The sequence below is a fragment of the Oncorhynchus gorbuscha genome, unplaced genomic scaffold (genome assembly GCF_021184085.1).
Source record: "Oncorhynchus gorbuscha isolate QuinsamMale2020 ecotype Even-year unplaced genomic scaffold, OgorEven_v1.0 Un_scaffold_2266, whole genome shotgun sequence".
NCBI classification, from domain to species: domain Eukaryota; kingdom Metazoa; phylum Chordata; class Actinopteri; order Salmoniformes; family Salmonidae; genus Oncorhynchus; species Oncorhynchus gorbuscha.
The window spans coordinates 62,501-79,766 of NW_025746822.1; the positions used below are offsets into that span (position 1 = coordinate 62,501).

The 17,266-nt window shown below is 47.7% G+C and overlaps 1 protein-coding gene and 1 long non-coding RNA gene across 2 annotated transcripts in view; both read left to right on the plus strand.

The window, feature by feature from the left end:
• LOC124025524 (mitochondrial dynamics protein MID51-like) overlaps window positions 1-3,381 on the plus strand; it is a 28,611-nt gene extending 25,230 nt beyond the window's left edge. Inside the window, exon 9 of the mRNA XM_046338910.1 lies at window positions 2,264-3,381. Coding sequence (XP_046194866.1) covers window positions 2,264-2,750 — 487 coding nt within the window. The 3' untranslated portion in view covers window positions 2,751-3,381. The remainder of the gene's footprint in view (window positions 1-2,263) is intronic.
• Window positions 3,382-15,704: 12,323 nt separating this feature from the next.
• LOC124025528 lies at window positions 15,705-17,051 on the plus strand. Its single transcript, XR_006837201.1, has 3 exons — window positions 15,705-15,807; window positions 16,694-16,809; window positions 16,979-17,051. It is a non-coding gene; the product is annotated as an uncharacterized LOC124025528 (long non-coding RNA).
• The last annotated feature ends 215 nt before the right edge of the window (window positions 17,052-17,266 follow it).

Below are 17,266 nucleotides of genomic sequence, written 5' to 3' on the forward strand. Positions count from 1 at the left end.
AGACAGACAGACAGACAGAGACACACAGACACACACACAGATATATATTTTAGTCAGCAGACGATCTTATCCAGAGAGACTAACAGTCAGTCAGAGATATCTCAGTGGGACAGCCCACATATCTCATAGTCACATGTTTCCTCAGTAAACAAGTTATCAGCAGTCAGTAGCAGTTTTACTGTGAACACTGAGGCTCTACCTGCTTTAAGTTACAGTTTTACTGTGAACACTGAGGCTGTACCTGCTTTAAGTTACAGTTTTACTGTGAACACTGAGGCTGTACCTGCTCTAAGTTACAGTTTTACTGTGAACACTGAGGCTGTACCTGCTTTAAGTTACAGTTTTACTGTGAACACTGAGGCTGTACCTGCTTTAAGTTAGTTTTACTGTGAACACTGAGGCTGTACCTGCTACAGTTTTACTGTGAACACTGAGGCTGTACCTGCTTTAAGTTACAGTTTTACTGTGAACACTGAGGCTGTACCTGCTTTAAGTTACAGTTTTACTGTGAACACTGAGGCTGTACCTGCTTTAAGTTACAGTTTTACTGTGAACACTGAGGCTCTACCTGCTTTAAGTTACAGTTTTACTGTGAACACTGAGGCTGTACCTGCTTTAAGTTACAGTTTTACTGTGAACACTGAGGCTGTACCTGCTTTAAGTTACAGTTTTACTGTGAACACTGAGGCTGTACCTGCTTTAAGTTACAGTTTTACTGTGAACACTGAGGCTGTACCCACTAAGTTACAGTTTTACTGTGAACACTGAGGCTGTACCCACTAAGTTACAGTTTTACTGTGAACACTGAGGCTGTACCCTTTCAGTTACAGTTTTACTGTGAACACTGAGGCTGTACCCACTTTAAGTTACAGTTTTACTGTGAACACTGAGGCTGTACCTGCTTTAAGTTACAGTTTTACTGTGAACACTGAGGCTGTACCTGCTTTAAGTTACAGTTTTACTGTGAACACTGAGGCTGTACCCACTAAGTTACAGTTTTACTGTGAACACTGAGGCTGTACCCACTAAGTTAGTTTTACTGTGAACACTGAGGCTGTACCCACTAAGTTACAGTTTTACTGTGAACACTGAGGCTGTACCCACTAAGTTACAGTTTTACTGTGAACACTGAGGCTGTACCTGCTTTAAGTTACAGTTTTACTGTGAACACTGAGGCTCTACCTGCTTTAAGTTACTTTTACTGTGAACACTGAGGCTGTACCTGCTTTAAGTTAGTTTTACTGTGAACACTGAGGCTGTACCTGCTTTAAATTACAGTTTTACTATGAACACTGAGGCTGTACCTGCTTTAAGTTACAGTTTTACTGTGAACACTGAGGCTGTACCTGCTTTAAGTTACAGGTTTACTGTGAACACTGAGGCTGTACCTGCTCTAAGTTACAGTTTTACTGTGAACACTGAGACTGTACCTGCTTTAAGTTAGCCTACCATGAAAAACAACATGAGGGTTAAAGGTCAGGGTTAATGTGTATCTCTGTCTCTCTCCAGTCCTGAGGGTTAAAGGTCAGGGTTAATGTGTATCTCTGTCTCTCTCCAGTCCTGAGGGTTAAAGGTCAGGGTTAATGTGTATCTCTGTCTCTCTCCAGTCCTGAGGGTTAAAGGTCAGGGTTAATGTGTATCTCTGTCTCTCTCCAGTCCTGAGGGTTAAAGGTCAGGGTTAATGTGTATCTCTGTCTCTCTCCAGTCCTGAGGGTTAAAGGTCAGGGTTAATGTGTATCTCTGTCTCTCTCCAGTCCTGAGGGTTAAGGTCAGGGTTAATGTGTATCTCTGTCTCTCTCCAGACCTGAGGGTTAAAGGTCAGGGTTAATGTGTATCTCTGTCTCTCTCCAGTCCTGAGGGTTAAAGGTCAGGGTTAATGTGTATCTCTGTCTCTATCCAGACCTGAGGGTTAATACATGACTGATATGTCACTGTGTTAGTTAGGGGTTAAAGGTCAGGGTTAATATATAACTGATATATCACTGTGTTAGTTAGTGGTTAAAGGTCAGGTTTAATATATAACTGATATATCACTGTGTTAGTTAGGGGTTAAAGGTCAGGGTTAATATATAACTGATATATCACTGTGTTAGTTAGGGGTTAAAGGTCAGGGTTAATACATAACTGATATGTCACTGTGTTAGTTAGGGTCAGGGGTTAAAGGTCAGGGTTAATACATGACTGATATATCACTGTGTTAGTTAGGGTCAGGGGTTAAAGGTCAGGGTTAATATATAACTGATATGTCTCTCTGTGTGTCCAGACCAGAGCGAGGTGATACTCTCTTCATCTCCGTAGTGCCGGTGCTGAGGGAGGCAGACGTGGTCCTGACTGCCCAGGTAGAGTTAACCCAGCCCTGGGATAGTGCCTGGCACCTCTCCCTCTACCCCTGGGAGACCCAGCGCCTGACCCAGCTTGACTCCGCTGACCAGGGGGTCCGACGCGCCCTCCTCAAAACCCTCAAAGCCGTCTGTCGACACTGTCCCGCCCTGCGACCCCTCACCGCCGCACCGCTGGCCAACCTCATCCTCCACCTCAGCGACAAGGACGTGGATTGGTCAGAGGGTTGTCTGAGTGGGCGGTTCCAGCAGTGTGTGTGGGAGCTGATAGGTTATCTGGAACAGGGGGTGTTACCTAGCTACTTCAAGCCCAGTGTTAATATGTTGAACGGAGTGACGGAGGAAGAGGTCGATGAGATGGGCTTTATGTTGTACTGCGCCGTCTCTGAACCAGACATTCTGCTGATATAGATATATATATATATATATATATATATATACTCTAACCTGGTGTATATATCAGAGAGGAAGAGGACATGTATTAGATATGAGAGACACCACCCTGTCTATAGATCATATATATATATATATATATACTCTAACCTGGTGTATATATCAGAGAGGAAGAGGACATGTATTAGATATGAGAGACACCCCCCTGATGTCTATAGATCATATATATATACTCTAACCTGGTGTATATATCAGAGAGGAAGAGGACATGTATTAGATATGAGAGACACCACCCTGATGTCTATAGATCAGTTGTGCCATATTACCGCTCCACTGAGACGTGGACGGGAGATTGTTGTTCAGGCAGTCGTGCATCTCCTTCACTGACTGACTAAACAGAGATAATTTATACATTGTGTATGAGTACTACGGTGTGGATGAGTTGATGGGGGGGGCTCTGACTGAGCAGCACAGAGACTGATGCTGATGATGATGATGGACTGTGCCTTAAGGGAAGTAGATGAGGGGAGGAAGAAATTAAAAAGAAGACTAGGGCCGCGTTTTACACAGACACCCAGAATCAGGTTACTGCAGACGTAGTGACAGACTTTCTCCTGCTGTGGACTATATATCTAGATCTAGTACAGCTCTCTCTTTTCCAAAATGCTGTTTCAGAATGGCCTGCGCCATTGAGGCTTTTACAACCCATAGGAATCCCCCACCCTAGTTGACTACTTTAAAATGGTGGAAGCCCTCAATGAGCACTACCCAGCCAGTTACCACAGCCACAAAGTGATAATTATGACGACACAAGACAACAGAGTTAGCGCCAGTTACCACAGCCACAAAGTGATAATTATGACGACACAAGACAAGAGTTAGCGCCAGTTACCACAGCCACAAAGTGATAATTATGACGACACAAGACAACAGAGTTAGCGCCAGTTACCACAGCCACAAAGTGATAATTATGACGACACAAGACAACAGAGTTAGCGCCAGTTACCACAGCCACAAAGTGATAATTATGACGACACAAGACAACAGAGTTAGCGCCAGTTACCACAGCCACAAAGTGATAATTATGACGACACAAGACAACAGAGTTAGCGCCAGTTACCACAGCCACAAAGTGATAATTATGACGACACAAGACAACAGAGTTAGCGCCAGTTACCACAGCCACAAAGTGACAATTATGACGACACAAGACAACAGAGTTAGCGCCAGTTACCACAGCCACAAAGTGATAATTATGACGACACAAGACAACAGAGTTAGCGCCAGTTACCACAGCCACAAAGTGATAATTATGACGACACATGACAACAGAGTTAGCGCCAGTTACCACAGCCACAAAGTGATAATTATGACGACACAAGACAACAGAGTTAGCGCCAGTTACCACAGCCACAAAGTGATAATTATGTCTAAAATCCCTCCGCCAATTTCTCTTCTTTTAAACCTGTTGAATGACGTCATTATATGCACCTTCTACTGAATAAAGCGCTCAACCCTTTTTTCTTTTCATAATGTTGTGTGTGTTTTGCGTTTGCTGCAGGGGTTGTTTTTAAGTTGAAGAGTGTTTATTTAAATAAATGTTTTCTGCTGAACTACTGGTGATAATAATCCTCATTATTTACATGTTTAGGTGATATAATTCTGTCAAGTTAAATCCAACATTGTGGACATTTAATGAACGCTTTTCATGTTGCATTTTATTTCAAGTTGTAATTTGTAGTCCATCGGGTCATGATTGAACTACAAATCCAAGCTTGCATCAGTAAATAGCTTCTTTTTCCCACAAATCAATCCCGTTATTGTATACCGAAATGATCTGTCCCCGCTGAGGACTGAATTCCCACCGGACACCGGAGGCGGTGATTCAGCCCTTTCACAAGTCTCCTCGAGGTGTCTCGGGACGGATTCATCACCCCGGTAAAGAAGGAACGGCTCCTCCCCGCTCACGACCGGCAGCTGTCACATGGCTCAATATGTCTGGAGTTGGACCCGCTGCCTGAAGACGTGATACACACTTCGTTTCTCTCCACCGGAGCTGCGAGTCTCCGGTAGAGTTCAGTTCATTACTCTCTACGGAGGCGAAAAGAGGAACCGGGCCAAAAGTTGACCATGTGACTCGGTGTTACTTCCGCAGACGGACCTGTTTCTCCCGGTTAATTTAACGCTCCTGTCGTGGGCTACTTTGTGTTTACGTGTTTTTGTCGCTGCTTCAGGACAGCTGTTGTTGACGTAAAGCGACTCCCGGTTACGTCGGTAAGTTAACACCTCGCTCTGACGTTGAACTCTTCCGTGTTAAAATGTTATTTACCGACGTCCACCGATCTAAATACATTTTAATGAGAAGTGAAAGTTAAACATGTTGGTTTCGCTTTTAAGTTGTACTTCGATTAGTTAAGTTTTCAACAACACAACAGCAAGACTTTTTAATACCCGTTACCCGGTCAGCTCTCCCGGTGCCAAAACGGACTCCACCGGGAATGTTAAACGGGAACACGAAGAAGTGACCAAACACACACACTGGCTCTCTAGGATCAACACACAGAGACACCTGGGATTGATTTTTATGACGTCATGATTGGGTCTCCTGATGTGCTGGCCTTCACCAGTGAAGGGGATTTGGGGGTGCCCAGACGCCCAGGTCCTGCCAGAGGAGTTCTCCCTCCCTCTCCTTCCCTCTCTCACCCCTGGACCTCCCCTGCCCATTTCAACAGGGACTTCATACTGGTGGCTGAGTTCTCAGAACAGGTAGGACCTGGCAGGGGGTGGTGTGTGTGTTTTCAAATCATAGTTTATTTGTCACTTGCGCGGAATACAACAGGTGTAAAACCAATAGTGCACAAAAGGTTTTGGGTGAGTAAAAGAGGGGTTGGTGGGACACAGATAGATATGATGAACAGAGAGTAGCAGTAGAGTAAAAGGGGTTGGTGGGTGGTGGGACACAGATAGATATGATGAACAGAGAGTAGCAGTAGAGTAAAAGAGGGGTTGGTGGGTGGTGGGACACAGATAGATATGATGAACAGAGAGTAGCAGTAGAGTAAAAGAGGGGTTGGTGGGACACAGATAGATATGATGAACAGAGAGTAGCAGTAGAGTAAAAGAGGGGGTTGGTTGGTGGGACACAGATAGATATGATGAACAGAGAGTAGCAGTAGAGTAACAAGGGGTTGGTGGGACACAGATAGATATGATGAACAGAGAGTAGCGGTAAAAAGAGGGGTTGGTGGGACACATAGATATGGTGAACCGTAGCAGTAGAGTAAGGGGTTGGTGGGTGGTGGGACACAATGCAGATAGCCCGGGTAACCGAACACTGGTTGATCGGGTAGTATGTATGTACATGGATGTATAGTTAAAGTGACTATGCATATATGATAAACAGAGAGTAGCATAGTGATATGTGTGTTTATTATACTGAGAGTGTATATATTCTGTCCAGGTGGAGGGGGTGGTGTGTTTATTATACTGAGAGTGTATATATTCTGTCCTCCTGTCCAGGTGGAGGGGGTGGTGTGTTTATTATCCTGAGTGTATATATTCTGTCCTCCTGTCCAGGTGGAGGGGGTGGTGTGTTTATTATACTGAGAGTGTATATATTCTGTCCAGGTGGAGGGGGTGGTGTGTTTATTATCCTGAGAGTGTATATATTCTGTCCAGGTGGAGGGTGGTGTGTTTATTATACTGAGAGTGTATATATTCTGTCCTCCTGTCCAGGTGGAGGGTGGTGTGTTTATTATCCTGAGAGTGTATATATTCTGTCCAGGTGGAGGGGTGGTGTGTTTATTATACTGAGAGTGTATATATTCTGTCCTCCTGTCCAGGTGGAGGGGTGGTGTGTTTATTATACTGAGAGTGTATATATTCTGTCCAGGTGGAGGGGTGGTGTGTTTATTATACTGAGAGTGTATATATTCTGTCCAGGTGGAGGGGTGGTGTGTTTATTATACTGAGAGTGTATATATTCTGTCCTCCTGTCCAGGTGGAGGGGTGGTGTGTTTATTATACTGAGAGTGTATATATTCTGTCCAGGTGGAGGGGGTGGTGTGTTTATTATACTGAGAGTGTATATATTCTGTCCTCTGTCCAGGTGGAGGGGTGGTGTGTTTATTATACTGAGAGTGTATATATTCTGTCCAGGTGGAGGGGTGGTGTGTTTATTATACTGAGAGTGTATATATTCTGTCCAGGTGGAGGGGTGGTGTGTTTATTATACTGAGAGTGTATATATTCTGTCCTCCTGTCCAGGTGGAGGGGGTGGTGTGTTTATTATACTGAGAGTGTATATATTCTGTCCAGGTGGAGGGGTGGTGTGTTTATTATACTGAGAGTGTATATATTCTGTCCTCCTGTCCAGGTGGAGGGGTGGTGTGTTTATTATACTGAGAGTGTATATATTCTGTCCAGGTGGAGGGGTGGTGTGTTTATTATACTGAGAGTGTATATATTCTGTCCTCTGTCCAGGTGGAGGGGTGGTGTGTTTATTATACTGAGAGTGTATATATTCTGTCCAGGTGGAGGGGTGGTGTGTTTATTATACTGAGAGTGTATATATTCTGTCCAGGTGGAGGGGGTGGTGTGTTTATTATACTGAGAGTGTATATATTCTGTCCTCCTGTCCAGGTGGAGGGGTGGTGTGTTTATTATACTGAGTGTATATATTCTGTCCAGGTGGAGGGGTGGTGTGTTTATTATACTGAGAGTGTATATATTCTGTCCAGGTGGAGGGGTGGTGTGTTTATTATACTGAGAGTGTATATATTCTGTCCAGGTGGAGGGGTGGTGTGTTTATTATACTGAGAGTGTATATATTCTGTCCAGGTGGAGGGGTGGTGTGTTTATTATACTGAGAGTGTATATATTCTGTCTTCCTGTCCAGGTGGAGGAGGTGGTGTGTTTATTATACTGAGAGTGTATATATTCTGTCCTCCTGTCCAGGTGGAGGAGGTGGTGTGTTTATTATACTGAGAGTGTATATATTCTGTCCAGGTGGAGGGGGTGGTGTGTTTATTATACTGAGAGTGTATATATTCTGTCTTCCTGTCCAGGTGGGTCCCCTACCGGTCCGGACCATCCTGATGACCCCAGAGTGATCGGTTCCTTCGACCTGAACCATTTCTCTCTACGCATCATGTCTGTCTGACTACCAGCCGTGGGCCCCTGGTCCTCAGACCACACAACCAGACAGCTGGTCCTTCCTTCCAGACCCTCCCCGTCTGGCCTTCTCAGAGGTAGGTAGCCCCTGGTCCTCAGCCACACAACCAGACAGCTGGTCCTTCCCTCCAGACCCTCCCCGTCTGGCCTTCTCAGAGGTAGGTAGCCCCTGGTCCTCAGCCACACCACCAGACAGCTGGTCCTTCCCTCCAGACCCTCCCCCGTCTGGCCTTCTCAGAGGTAGGTAGCCCCTGGTCCTCAGCCACACCACCAGACAGCTGGTCCTTCCCTCCAGACCCTCCCCCGTCTGGCCTTCTCAGAGGTAGGTAGCCCTGGTCCTCAGCCACACCACCAGACAGCTGGTCCTTCCCTCCAGACCCTCCCCCCGTCTGGCCTCTCAGAGGTAGGGAGCCTGGTGTTTAGAGAAGGGGCCCAGCAACCAGACGGTTTGCCGGTTCGAATCCCAGCTCCGACGGAGAAAAATCTGGTGTGGAGTGAGCCTGCCTCCCTAGTGTTGTTGGCATCATCCCAGATGCCATCGTCTGCGGTTGTGCCCTTGAGCAAGGCACCCAACCCCTAACTACCAGACGGTTTGCCGGTTCAAATCCCAGTCTCAGTCCTCTGTCAGTCAGTGTGTTTCAGGGGGTTGTGTTAGACTAGTCTCAGTCCTCTGTCAGTCAGTGTGTTTCAGGGGTTGTGTTAGACTAGTCTCAGTCCTCTGTCAGTCAGTGTGTTTCAGGGGGTTGTGTTAGACTAGTGTCAGTCCTCTGTCAGTGTGTTTCAGGGGGTGGTTAGTAGTTCTTCCTCCTGTGGTTCAGTGTGTTTCAGGGGGGTGGTTGTGTTCTTCCTCCAGGGTGGTTCTGGGTGACTCTAAGGAGGGGTGGTTGTGTCCTTCCTCCAGGGTGGTTCTGGGTGACTCTAAGGAGGGGGTGGTTGTGTCCTTCCTCCAGGGTGGTTCTGGGTGACTCTAAGGAGGGGGTGGTTGTGTCCTTCCTCCAGGGTGGTTCTGGGTGACTCTAAGGAGGGGTGGTTGTGTCCTTCCTCCTCCAGGGTGGTTCTGGGTGACTCTAAGGAGGGGTGGTTGTGTCCTTCCTCCAGGACTCCAGGGTGGTTCTGGGTGACTCTAAGGAGGGGGTGGTTGTGTCCTTCCTCCAGGACTCCAGGGTGGTTCTGGGTGACTCTAAGGAGGGGGTGGTTGTGTCCTTCCTCCAGGACTCCAGGATGGTTCTGGGTGACTCTAAGGAGGGGGTGGTTGTGTCCTTCCTCCAGGGTGGTTCTGGGTGACTCTAAGGAGGCAGTGGTTGTGTCCTTCCTCCAGGGTGGTTCTGGGTGACTCTAAGGAGGGGGTGGTTGTGTCCTTCCTCCAGGGTGGTTCTGGGTGACTCTCAGGAGGGGTGGTTGTGTCCTTCCTCCAGGGTGGTTCTGGGTGACTCTAAGGAGGGGGTGGTTGTGTCCTTCCTCCAGGGTGGTGCTGGGTGACTCTAAGGAGGGGTGGTTGTGTCCTTCCTCCAGGGTGGTTCTGGGTGACTCTAAGGAGGGGGTGGTTGTGTCCTTCCTCCAGGGTGGTTCTGGGTGACTCTAAGGAGGGGTGGTTGTGTCCTTCCTCCAGGGTGGTTCTGGGTGACTCTAAGGAGGGGTGGTTGTGTCCTTCCTCCAGGGTGGTTCTGGGTGACTCTCAGGAGGGGGTGGTTGTGTCCTTCCTCCAGGACTCCAGGGTGGTTCTGGGTGACTCTCAGGAGGGGGTGGTTGTGTCCTTCCTCCAGGACTCCAGGGTGGTTCTGGGTGACTCTAAGGAGGGGGTGGTTGTGTTCTTCCTCCAGGACTCCAGGGTGGTTCTGGGTAACTCTAAGGAGGGGGTGGTTGTGTCCTTCCTCCAGGACTCCAGGGTGGTTCTGGGTAACTCTAAGGAGGGGGTGGTTGTGTCCTTCCTCCAGGACTCCAGGGTGGTGCTGGGTAACTCTAAGGAGGGGTGGTTGTGTCCTTCCTCCAGGACTCCAGGGTGGTTCTGGGTGACTCTAAGGAGGGGGTGGTTGTGTCCTTCCTCCAGGACTCCAGGGTGGTTCTGGGTGACTCTAAGAAGGGGGTGGTTGTGTCCTTCCTCCAGGACTCCAGGGTGGTTCTGGGTAACTCTAAGAAGGGGGTGGTTGTGTCCTTCCTCCAGGACTCCAGGGTGGTTCTGGGTAACTCTAAGAAGGGGGTGGTTGTGTCCTTCCTCCAGGACTCCAGGGTGGTTCTGGGTAACTCTAAGAAGGGGGTGGTTGTGTCCTTCCTCCAGGACTCCAGGGTGGTGCTGGGTGACTCTAAGGAGGGGGTGGTTGTGTCCTTCCTCCAGGGTGGTGCTGGGTGACTCTAAGGAGGGGGTGGTTGTGTCCTTCCTCCAGGGTGGGTCTGGGTAACTCTAAGGAGGGGGTGGTTGTGTACTTCCTCCAGGACTCCAGGGTGGTGCTGGGTAACTCTAAGGAGGGGTGGTTGTGTCCTTCCTCCAGGACTCCAGGGTGGTTCTGGGTAACTCTAAGAAGGGGGTGGTTGTGTCCTTCCTCCAGGGTGGTTCTGGGTAACTCTCTAAGAAGCGGGTGGTTGTGTTCTTCCTCCAGGACTCCCCGGGTGGTGCTGGGTGACTCTAAGGAGGGGCATTTGCCTACGTTCACCACCTCACACTCTATGACCTGGAGGCCCGGGGCTTCGTCCGCCCGTTCTGCATGGCCTACGTCTCTGCCGACGAGAGGAAGATCATGCTGCAGTTCCAGGAGCTGTCGCTCCTCTTCTCCCCGCGCCTCCGAGTGCCTGAAGACCGGAAACCGACGGGCCTTCGCCCGCGAGCTGCAGAGGAAGCTTCATGACCTAGAGTAAGAGGACAGAGACACACACACACACCTTCAAGCACTCACACGGAGTTTGTTTGTGGGCGTTTTAAATCCTTCTCTCTGTTGACAGTGTCGTGTCTTTGGCTATGCCGGATTAAGTGACATGACATGCTATTCTATAAAATAATTTCTCCGTAATTAATATTACCTGATTGAGCTAATCAGGTAAATGTAATTAACTAGAGAGTCGGGGCACCACAAAATAATATTTATAGAGCTGTTATCTTCCAAAAAACTCGTAAAGACCTAGTAACATTTATTTATTTATATTTATTTACCTTTATTTAACTAGGCAAGTCAGTTAAGAACAAATTCTTATTTTCAATGACGGCCTCGGAACAGTGGGTTAACTGCTTGTTCAGGGGCAGAACGGCAGATTTGTACCTTGTCAGCTCGGGGGTTTGAACTTGCAACCTTCCGGTTCCTAGTCCAACGCGCTAACCACTAGGCTACACTGCTGCCCTCACTCATTTTACATCCATAGCAGTCGATATCAATCGTCGTCTTAATTCAGTCTCATCTGAAAGTTGTAAATTATTTTATCTGCATGAATCCTGGCTAACAAGTTGAATCAGCAATACAAAATAGGGTTTAATTATTTATTTACTAAATACCTAACTAATCACACAGAATCACACATGCACATAATTCAATCTTAACTTTGATTACAAATTACGTCATCAAGGAAAACGTCCCCTTTGTTACACAAGGAAAAGGGGTTGGGTTTGAGTGAAAGAGCGGGAAGACTGAGGAACAAAGGAAGAAGCTGTGCTATCGTAAATACAGTATCTTATGCATTCTGAATTACCCCCATTTTGAAAAAGGAAAATGCAATAAATATTTACTCTGAGCTCGCTTCAGTAGGTTGGTGTTAGATGGAAGACCGTGTTGCCCAACCGAGTCCTTTGTCATTTGAAGAATGTCTCTGGTGGTCAATTGGATAAGTTGTTGTAACGTCGTTGTGTGATAGACGGGATACTCTGTCTGTTCCTTCGTAACCCTCGTTTGCAGCTGCGGTCGCTAACTCAACGGCTAGGAGGTATCACTTCTGTCGTGAATAAGAGTTCAAAGTTCATACCATTCGCAACCAAAGCTCACGCTGATGTTTGCTTTGTTCTGTAGTTATTATCTGAACCATTCTGACATCGGACCGTCGTCCTCATATCCTCGGAACAGGAAGTTATGTTGTCGTCAAGGGCTTATATAGGAAGGGAGAGGAGGGTGTGTTTGAAAAGATTTATAGCCCTTGTCCCTTCAGAGGGGCGGGCCACTGATTGAGCAGCCCTATCTTATGAAAACCCAAATGTCACATTTTAGAAGCTAAAATCCCATCACAAATAATTTCATATTCAAACATTTAAATTGAACAACAATTCCATGTGAATCCGATAACTCTAATGTGTAGACTTTCCACTGTAGAGTTTATGTCATCTTATCATTGATGAGAATATCTCAGATGACAACCGAACTGACATCATATTCATTAAGTACCACCTCATATGTTCGATTGGTCGGATTACCAGAATATAGTTCATTCCCCCCCCACCTTCTGATGTTCCCAGAATCTCTATGTTAACCAAGGGGTTTTTAAATGTCACATCAGTAGGGTAGAGAGAGGATAAAAGGAGGGGAGAGGTATTTATGACTATCAGAAACCTATCCCCCAGGCCAACGTCATGACAACAGGTACACACGATCCACAGAGTTTGTTTGTGTGAGCGTTTTTAAAATCCTTCTCTCTGTTGACAGGTACACACGATCCATCCTTCAAGCAGCGCTTCAAAGATTATCCAATGAGGGTGCGGAGATCAGGGAGGAGGCGGAGCTGCAGAAGACGGCCAACGAGCTTGCTAGCGTGGATCGTTCCATCCTGGACCACAGATCCCTCCTCTACCAGGTCACTTCCTATCCCAACAGGAAGTTAAAAGACCCAGGCTTTCTGCCCTACGACCCCTCCCTGATTCCAGAGACCCTCCCCTTGACTCCTGATCTCTCCTCCCCCTCATACACCCCCCAGCTGGTTTCCGGGGCGTCGCTAGGGGGCGGGGGCTGGTCAGCGAGGCGGTTCGACCGCCGTCTGAAGCCGTTGGAGGAGCTGAGCGACTGCTACTTCCTGTCTCTGACGCTAGAACAGCTGGGCAACGCAGAACGCCGTCTCCGTGGAGACCAGAGTGTTCTACACAACCGTCGCATCACACACAGGCTCTCTAGGACGCTTTCACACACACAGTTCCTGTTCCAGCTCTGGGACCAGGGAGGAGGAGGAGGACCTGGAGGAGGAGGGGCGGGGCTAGAGGGAGAAGCGGCGTGATGTCACATCCTGTGGCAGGGGCGGGACCACCGAGCCTGGAGTCGTTCTTCTCCTGCGTGGAGGAGGTGTCAATCAAACTGGAGACAGGAAGTGGAGGGGCAGAGCCGGCACTTGATCCTGAGGAGAAGGAGTAACCGCGGAGACGAGACCAGGCAGCGTGAGCAGTGGAGACAGCATTGAGGTTCTGGGGACGGAGCGCTCGTATAGAACACAGGGACTAACCCACATGGAACTCAGAGGTACAGTGAATTCAGAATCTGTTCAGACCCCTTGACTTTTAACACGTTGTGTTACAGCCTTATTCTGAAATGGATTCAATCGTTTCTTCCCACACCCCATAATGACATCACAATGCCTACACAATAATATGCCATTTACAGACGCTTACCTCCAAAGCGACTTACAGTCATGTGTGCATACATTCCTACGTATGGGTGGTCCCGGGGATCGAACCCACTACCCTGGCGTTACAAGCGCCATGCTCTACCAACTGAGCTACAGAAGGACCACGATGACATCACAATACCCCATAATGACATCACAATACCCCATAATGACATCACAATACCCCATAATGACAGAGCAAAACAGGTTTTAGAAATGTTTGCAAATGCACAATTTTTTTTTTTAAATGTATTAAAAAACTGTCACATTACTTAAGTATTCAGACCCTTTACTCAGTACTTTGTTGAAGCACCATTGGCAGTGATTAAAGCCTCAAGTCTTCTTGGGTATGATGCTACAAGCTTGTCACACCTGTATTTGGGAGTTTCTCCCATTCTTCTCTGCAGATCCTCTCAGCTCTGTCAGGTTAGATGGGGAGCGTCGCTGCACAGCTATTTTCAGGTCTCTCCAGAGATGTTAGATCGGGTTCAAGTCCGGGCTCTGGCTGGGCCACTCAAGGACATTCAGAGACTTGTCCTGAAGCCACTCCTGCGTTGTCTTGGCTGTGTGCTTAGGGTTGTTGTCCTGTTGGAAGGTGAACCTTCGCCCCAATCTGAGGTCTAGTGCCCTGGAGCAGGTTTTCATCAAGGATCTCTCTGTACTTTGCTCCGTTCATCTTTGACTCGATCCTGACTAGTCTCCCAGTCCCTGCCGCTGAAAAACATCCCCACAGCATAATGCTTCCACCAACACCATGCTTCACTCTAGGGATGATGCCAGGTTTCCTCCAAATGTAACGCTTGGCATTCAGCCCAAATAGTTCAATCTTGGTTTCATCAGAACAGAGAATCTTGTTTCTCATGGTCTGAGAGTCTTTTAGGTGGTTTTTGGCAAACTCTAAGCGGGCTCTCAGGTGCCTTTTACTGAGGAGTGGCTTCCGTCTGGCCACTCTACCATAAAGGCCTGATTGGTGGAGTGCTGCAGAGTTGGTTGTCCTTCTGGAAGGTTCTCCCATCTCCACAGAGGAACTCTGGAGCTCTGTCTGTGACCATCGGGTCTTGGTTACCTCCCTGACCAAGCTCCTTCTCCTGATTGGTCAGTTTGGCCGAGCGGCCAGCTCTAGGAAGAGTCTTGGTGGTTCCAAACTTCTTCCATTTAAAAATGATGGAGGCCACTGCGTTCTTGGGGACCTTCGTTCTTGGGGACCTTATACAGACAGGTGTGTGCCTTTATAAATCATGTCCAATCAATTGAATTTACCACGGGTGGACTCTAATCAAGTTGTAGAAACATCTTAATCGATGGATGATCAATGGAAACAGGATGCATCTGAGCTCAATTTCGAGTCTCATAGCAAAGTTTCTGAATATTTATGTAAATAATGTATTTCTGTTTTTCTTTTGAATACATTAGCATAAATGTCTAAACCTGTTTTCGTTTTGTCATTATGGGGTGTTGTGATGTCATTATGGGGTGTTGTGACGTCGTTATGGGGTGTTGTGACGTCGTTATGGGGTGTTGTGATGTCATTATGGGGTGTTGTGACGTCATTATGGGGTGTTGTGACGTCGTTATGGGGTGTTGTGACGTCGTTATGGGGTGTTGTGACGTCATTATGGGGTGTTGTGACGTCATTATGGGGTGTTGTGTGTATTAGACTCCTCCTCCTATAGAGTTGTCTGGTGGGTCAGGGGTCAGGGCTGTGTATTAGACTCTCTCCTCTCCTCCTATAGAGTTGTCTGGTGGGTCAGGGGTCAGGGCTGTGTATTAGACTCTCTCCTCTCCTTCTATAGAGTTGTCTGGTGGGTCAGGGGTCAGGGCTACGTGTTAGACTCTCTCCTCTCCTCCTATAGAGTTGTCTGGTGGGTTGGGTCAGGGTGAAGGCTGTGATGTGGTGCGGAGTTGTGCCCCTGTGGAGGTGTGGATGAGACGTGACGTGCGGTCCCTGGCACGGAGGGCGAACAGCGAGGACAGTATTGAGATCATCAGCACCTCAGACTCCATCTTCCCCGACGACCTCATCTTCAACGCCATCACAGAGGAGGAGCCTGAGGAGCATGGAATCATGGGTAGTGTAATCCAGGAAGAGGAGGAGGAGGCAGCAGGTGAGGACACGCCCATTCAGCAGCACAGCACCCTGGGTATTGTAGTTCACAAGGAGGAGGAGCAAACTCGGCACCAAAGAATCCTGGGTAATATAGTCCAGACAGAGGAAAGGAGGAGCTAGAGGACACTCCTCACCGGCTGCACCGCACCCTGGGTATTGAAGTCCGGGAATTGGAGGAGGAGAAGCCAGAGAGATGGGACACTCCGGCCCCCTTGTCTGAGCCCCAGAGAACTCTGGGTAAGACTGTCTGTTTGTCCTCTTCAATAATAATAATAATGACATATCTGTCAAGAGAATTTTCAATCCCAATGATAATAACTAACAATAAGCTTTTGACCAATCCCAGGTTACAAACCTGGGTTTTAATAATTAGCAAAAAGACTTAGTTTATGCCTAAAAAATTCGTACAGTTTATTCACGAGAGCGCTCTGAAGTCCAAAATACAAAGACATCCATTTTATAATGCACATACCTCCACACAAACAGTAGATGTCCTACACGCATACATACACACGAACAGTAGGTGAATTGTATCCTTCCCAAGAGTTCTCACCACTGGGTATCACTACCCAGCGCTGTCAGTTCCATTCCCCCGAGATTACAGGAACCTTGAGAAGGACTCCCTGTCCTATCATACGTTTCTCAGAGTTCAGGTCGGGTCAAACACAGTTGAATCTCTCTGTATTTTCTTCCGACACACACACACACACATTTCTCTCCTCCCATGTCTCTACTGAACCTTATTGGACGTTTATTAATCATTCATTGTACTACATAAACCAATAATCACTAATAGTTTCAGGGTGGAATACTTTAATCATTACCTTTTAAGCATATAATTCCCTTATCAATATCCCTAATAGTTTCAAGGTGGGATACCTTAATCATTACCTTTTAAGCATATAATTCCCTTATCAATATCCTTAAATCAGGGTGATTAATCATTATTTTAAGCATAGAATTCCCTTATCAATATCCCTAATAGTTTCAGGGTGGGATACTTTAATCATTACCTTTTGCATATAATTCCCTTTATCAATATCCCAGATGCTTTTTTCCCCAAGGTGTCTTACAAACGTATCATCTGTTTTCTCTTAGTAACTGATATAGTTTCTGTCTCCAGTCCACCAGGTGTCAGTAGAGGGCTCCTCCCAGCAGTACGAGGGTCATCATGCCAACGGCGAGGTCAGAGGTCAGGCTGGGCGTGACGGCAGGCGGGTGGTGGTGCCTGACCTCCAGGTGAACTTTTTCTTTCCCTTGAGGTTAGATGTTAGAGGTCGGGGTCAGGCGGCGGTTGCTAAGCGACACCCCTACAGGCTGAGTGTAGACGAGGCATCGGACTGTATGAGCAACATCAGCACCTCTCCATCTTTCCTCTGCCTCCCACACATCTCCATGGCAACCACAGCGCTAGTAATCCTCGACGACATCAGCGCCAGAGGAGGAAGGCGGGTCCTGGAGCCCTCAGGTTCCTGCGGCAGAATTCCTCCTTCTCCCAAGAATGCCGTGTTCTGCCTGCTAAGTGGACGGCCGCTGGTGGTGATTGGTGGAGAGGAGGGTTCCGTGGAGGAGGACGGTCGCTGCCCTCTCGCTACCTGCCTTCACCTGGTCGCTATGGAGATGCTGTGCAGCCTTACTTGGCCACGCCTCTTCAGCTGACTGACCTGCTCACCTGGAGACTCATCGGAATCCACAG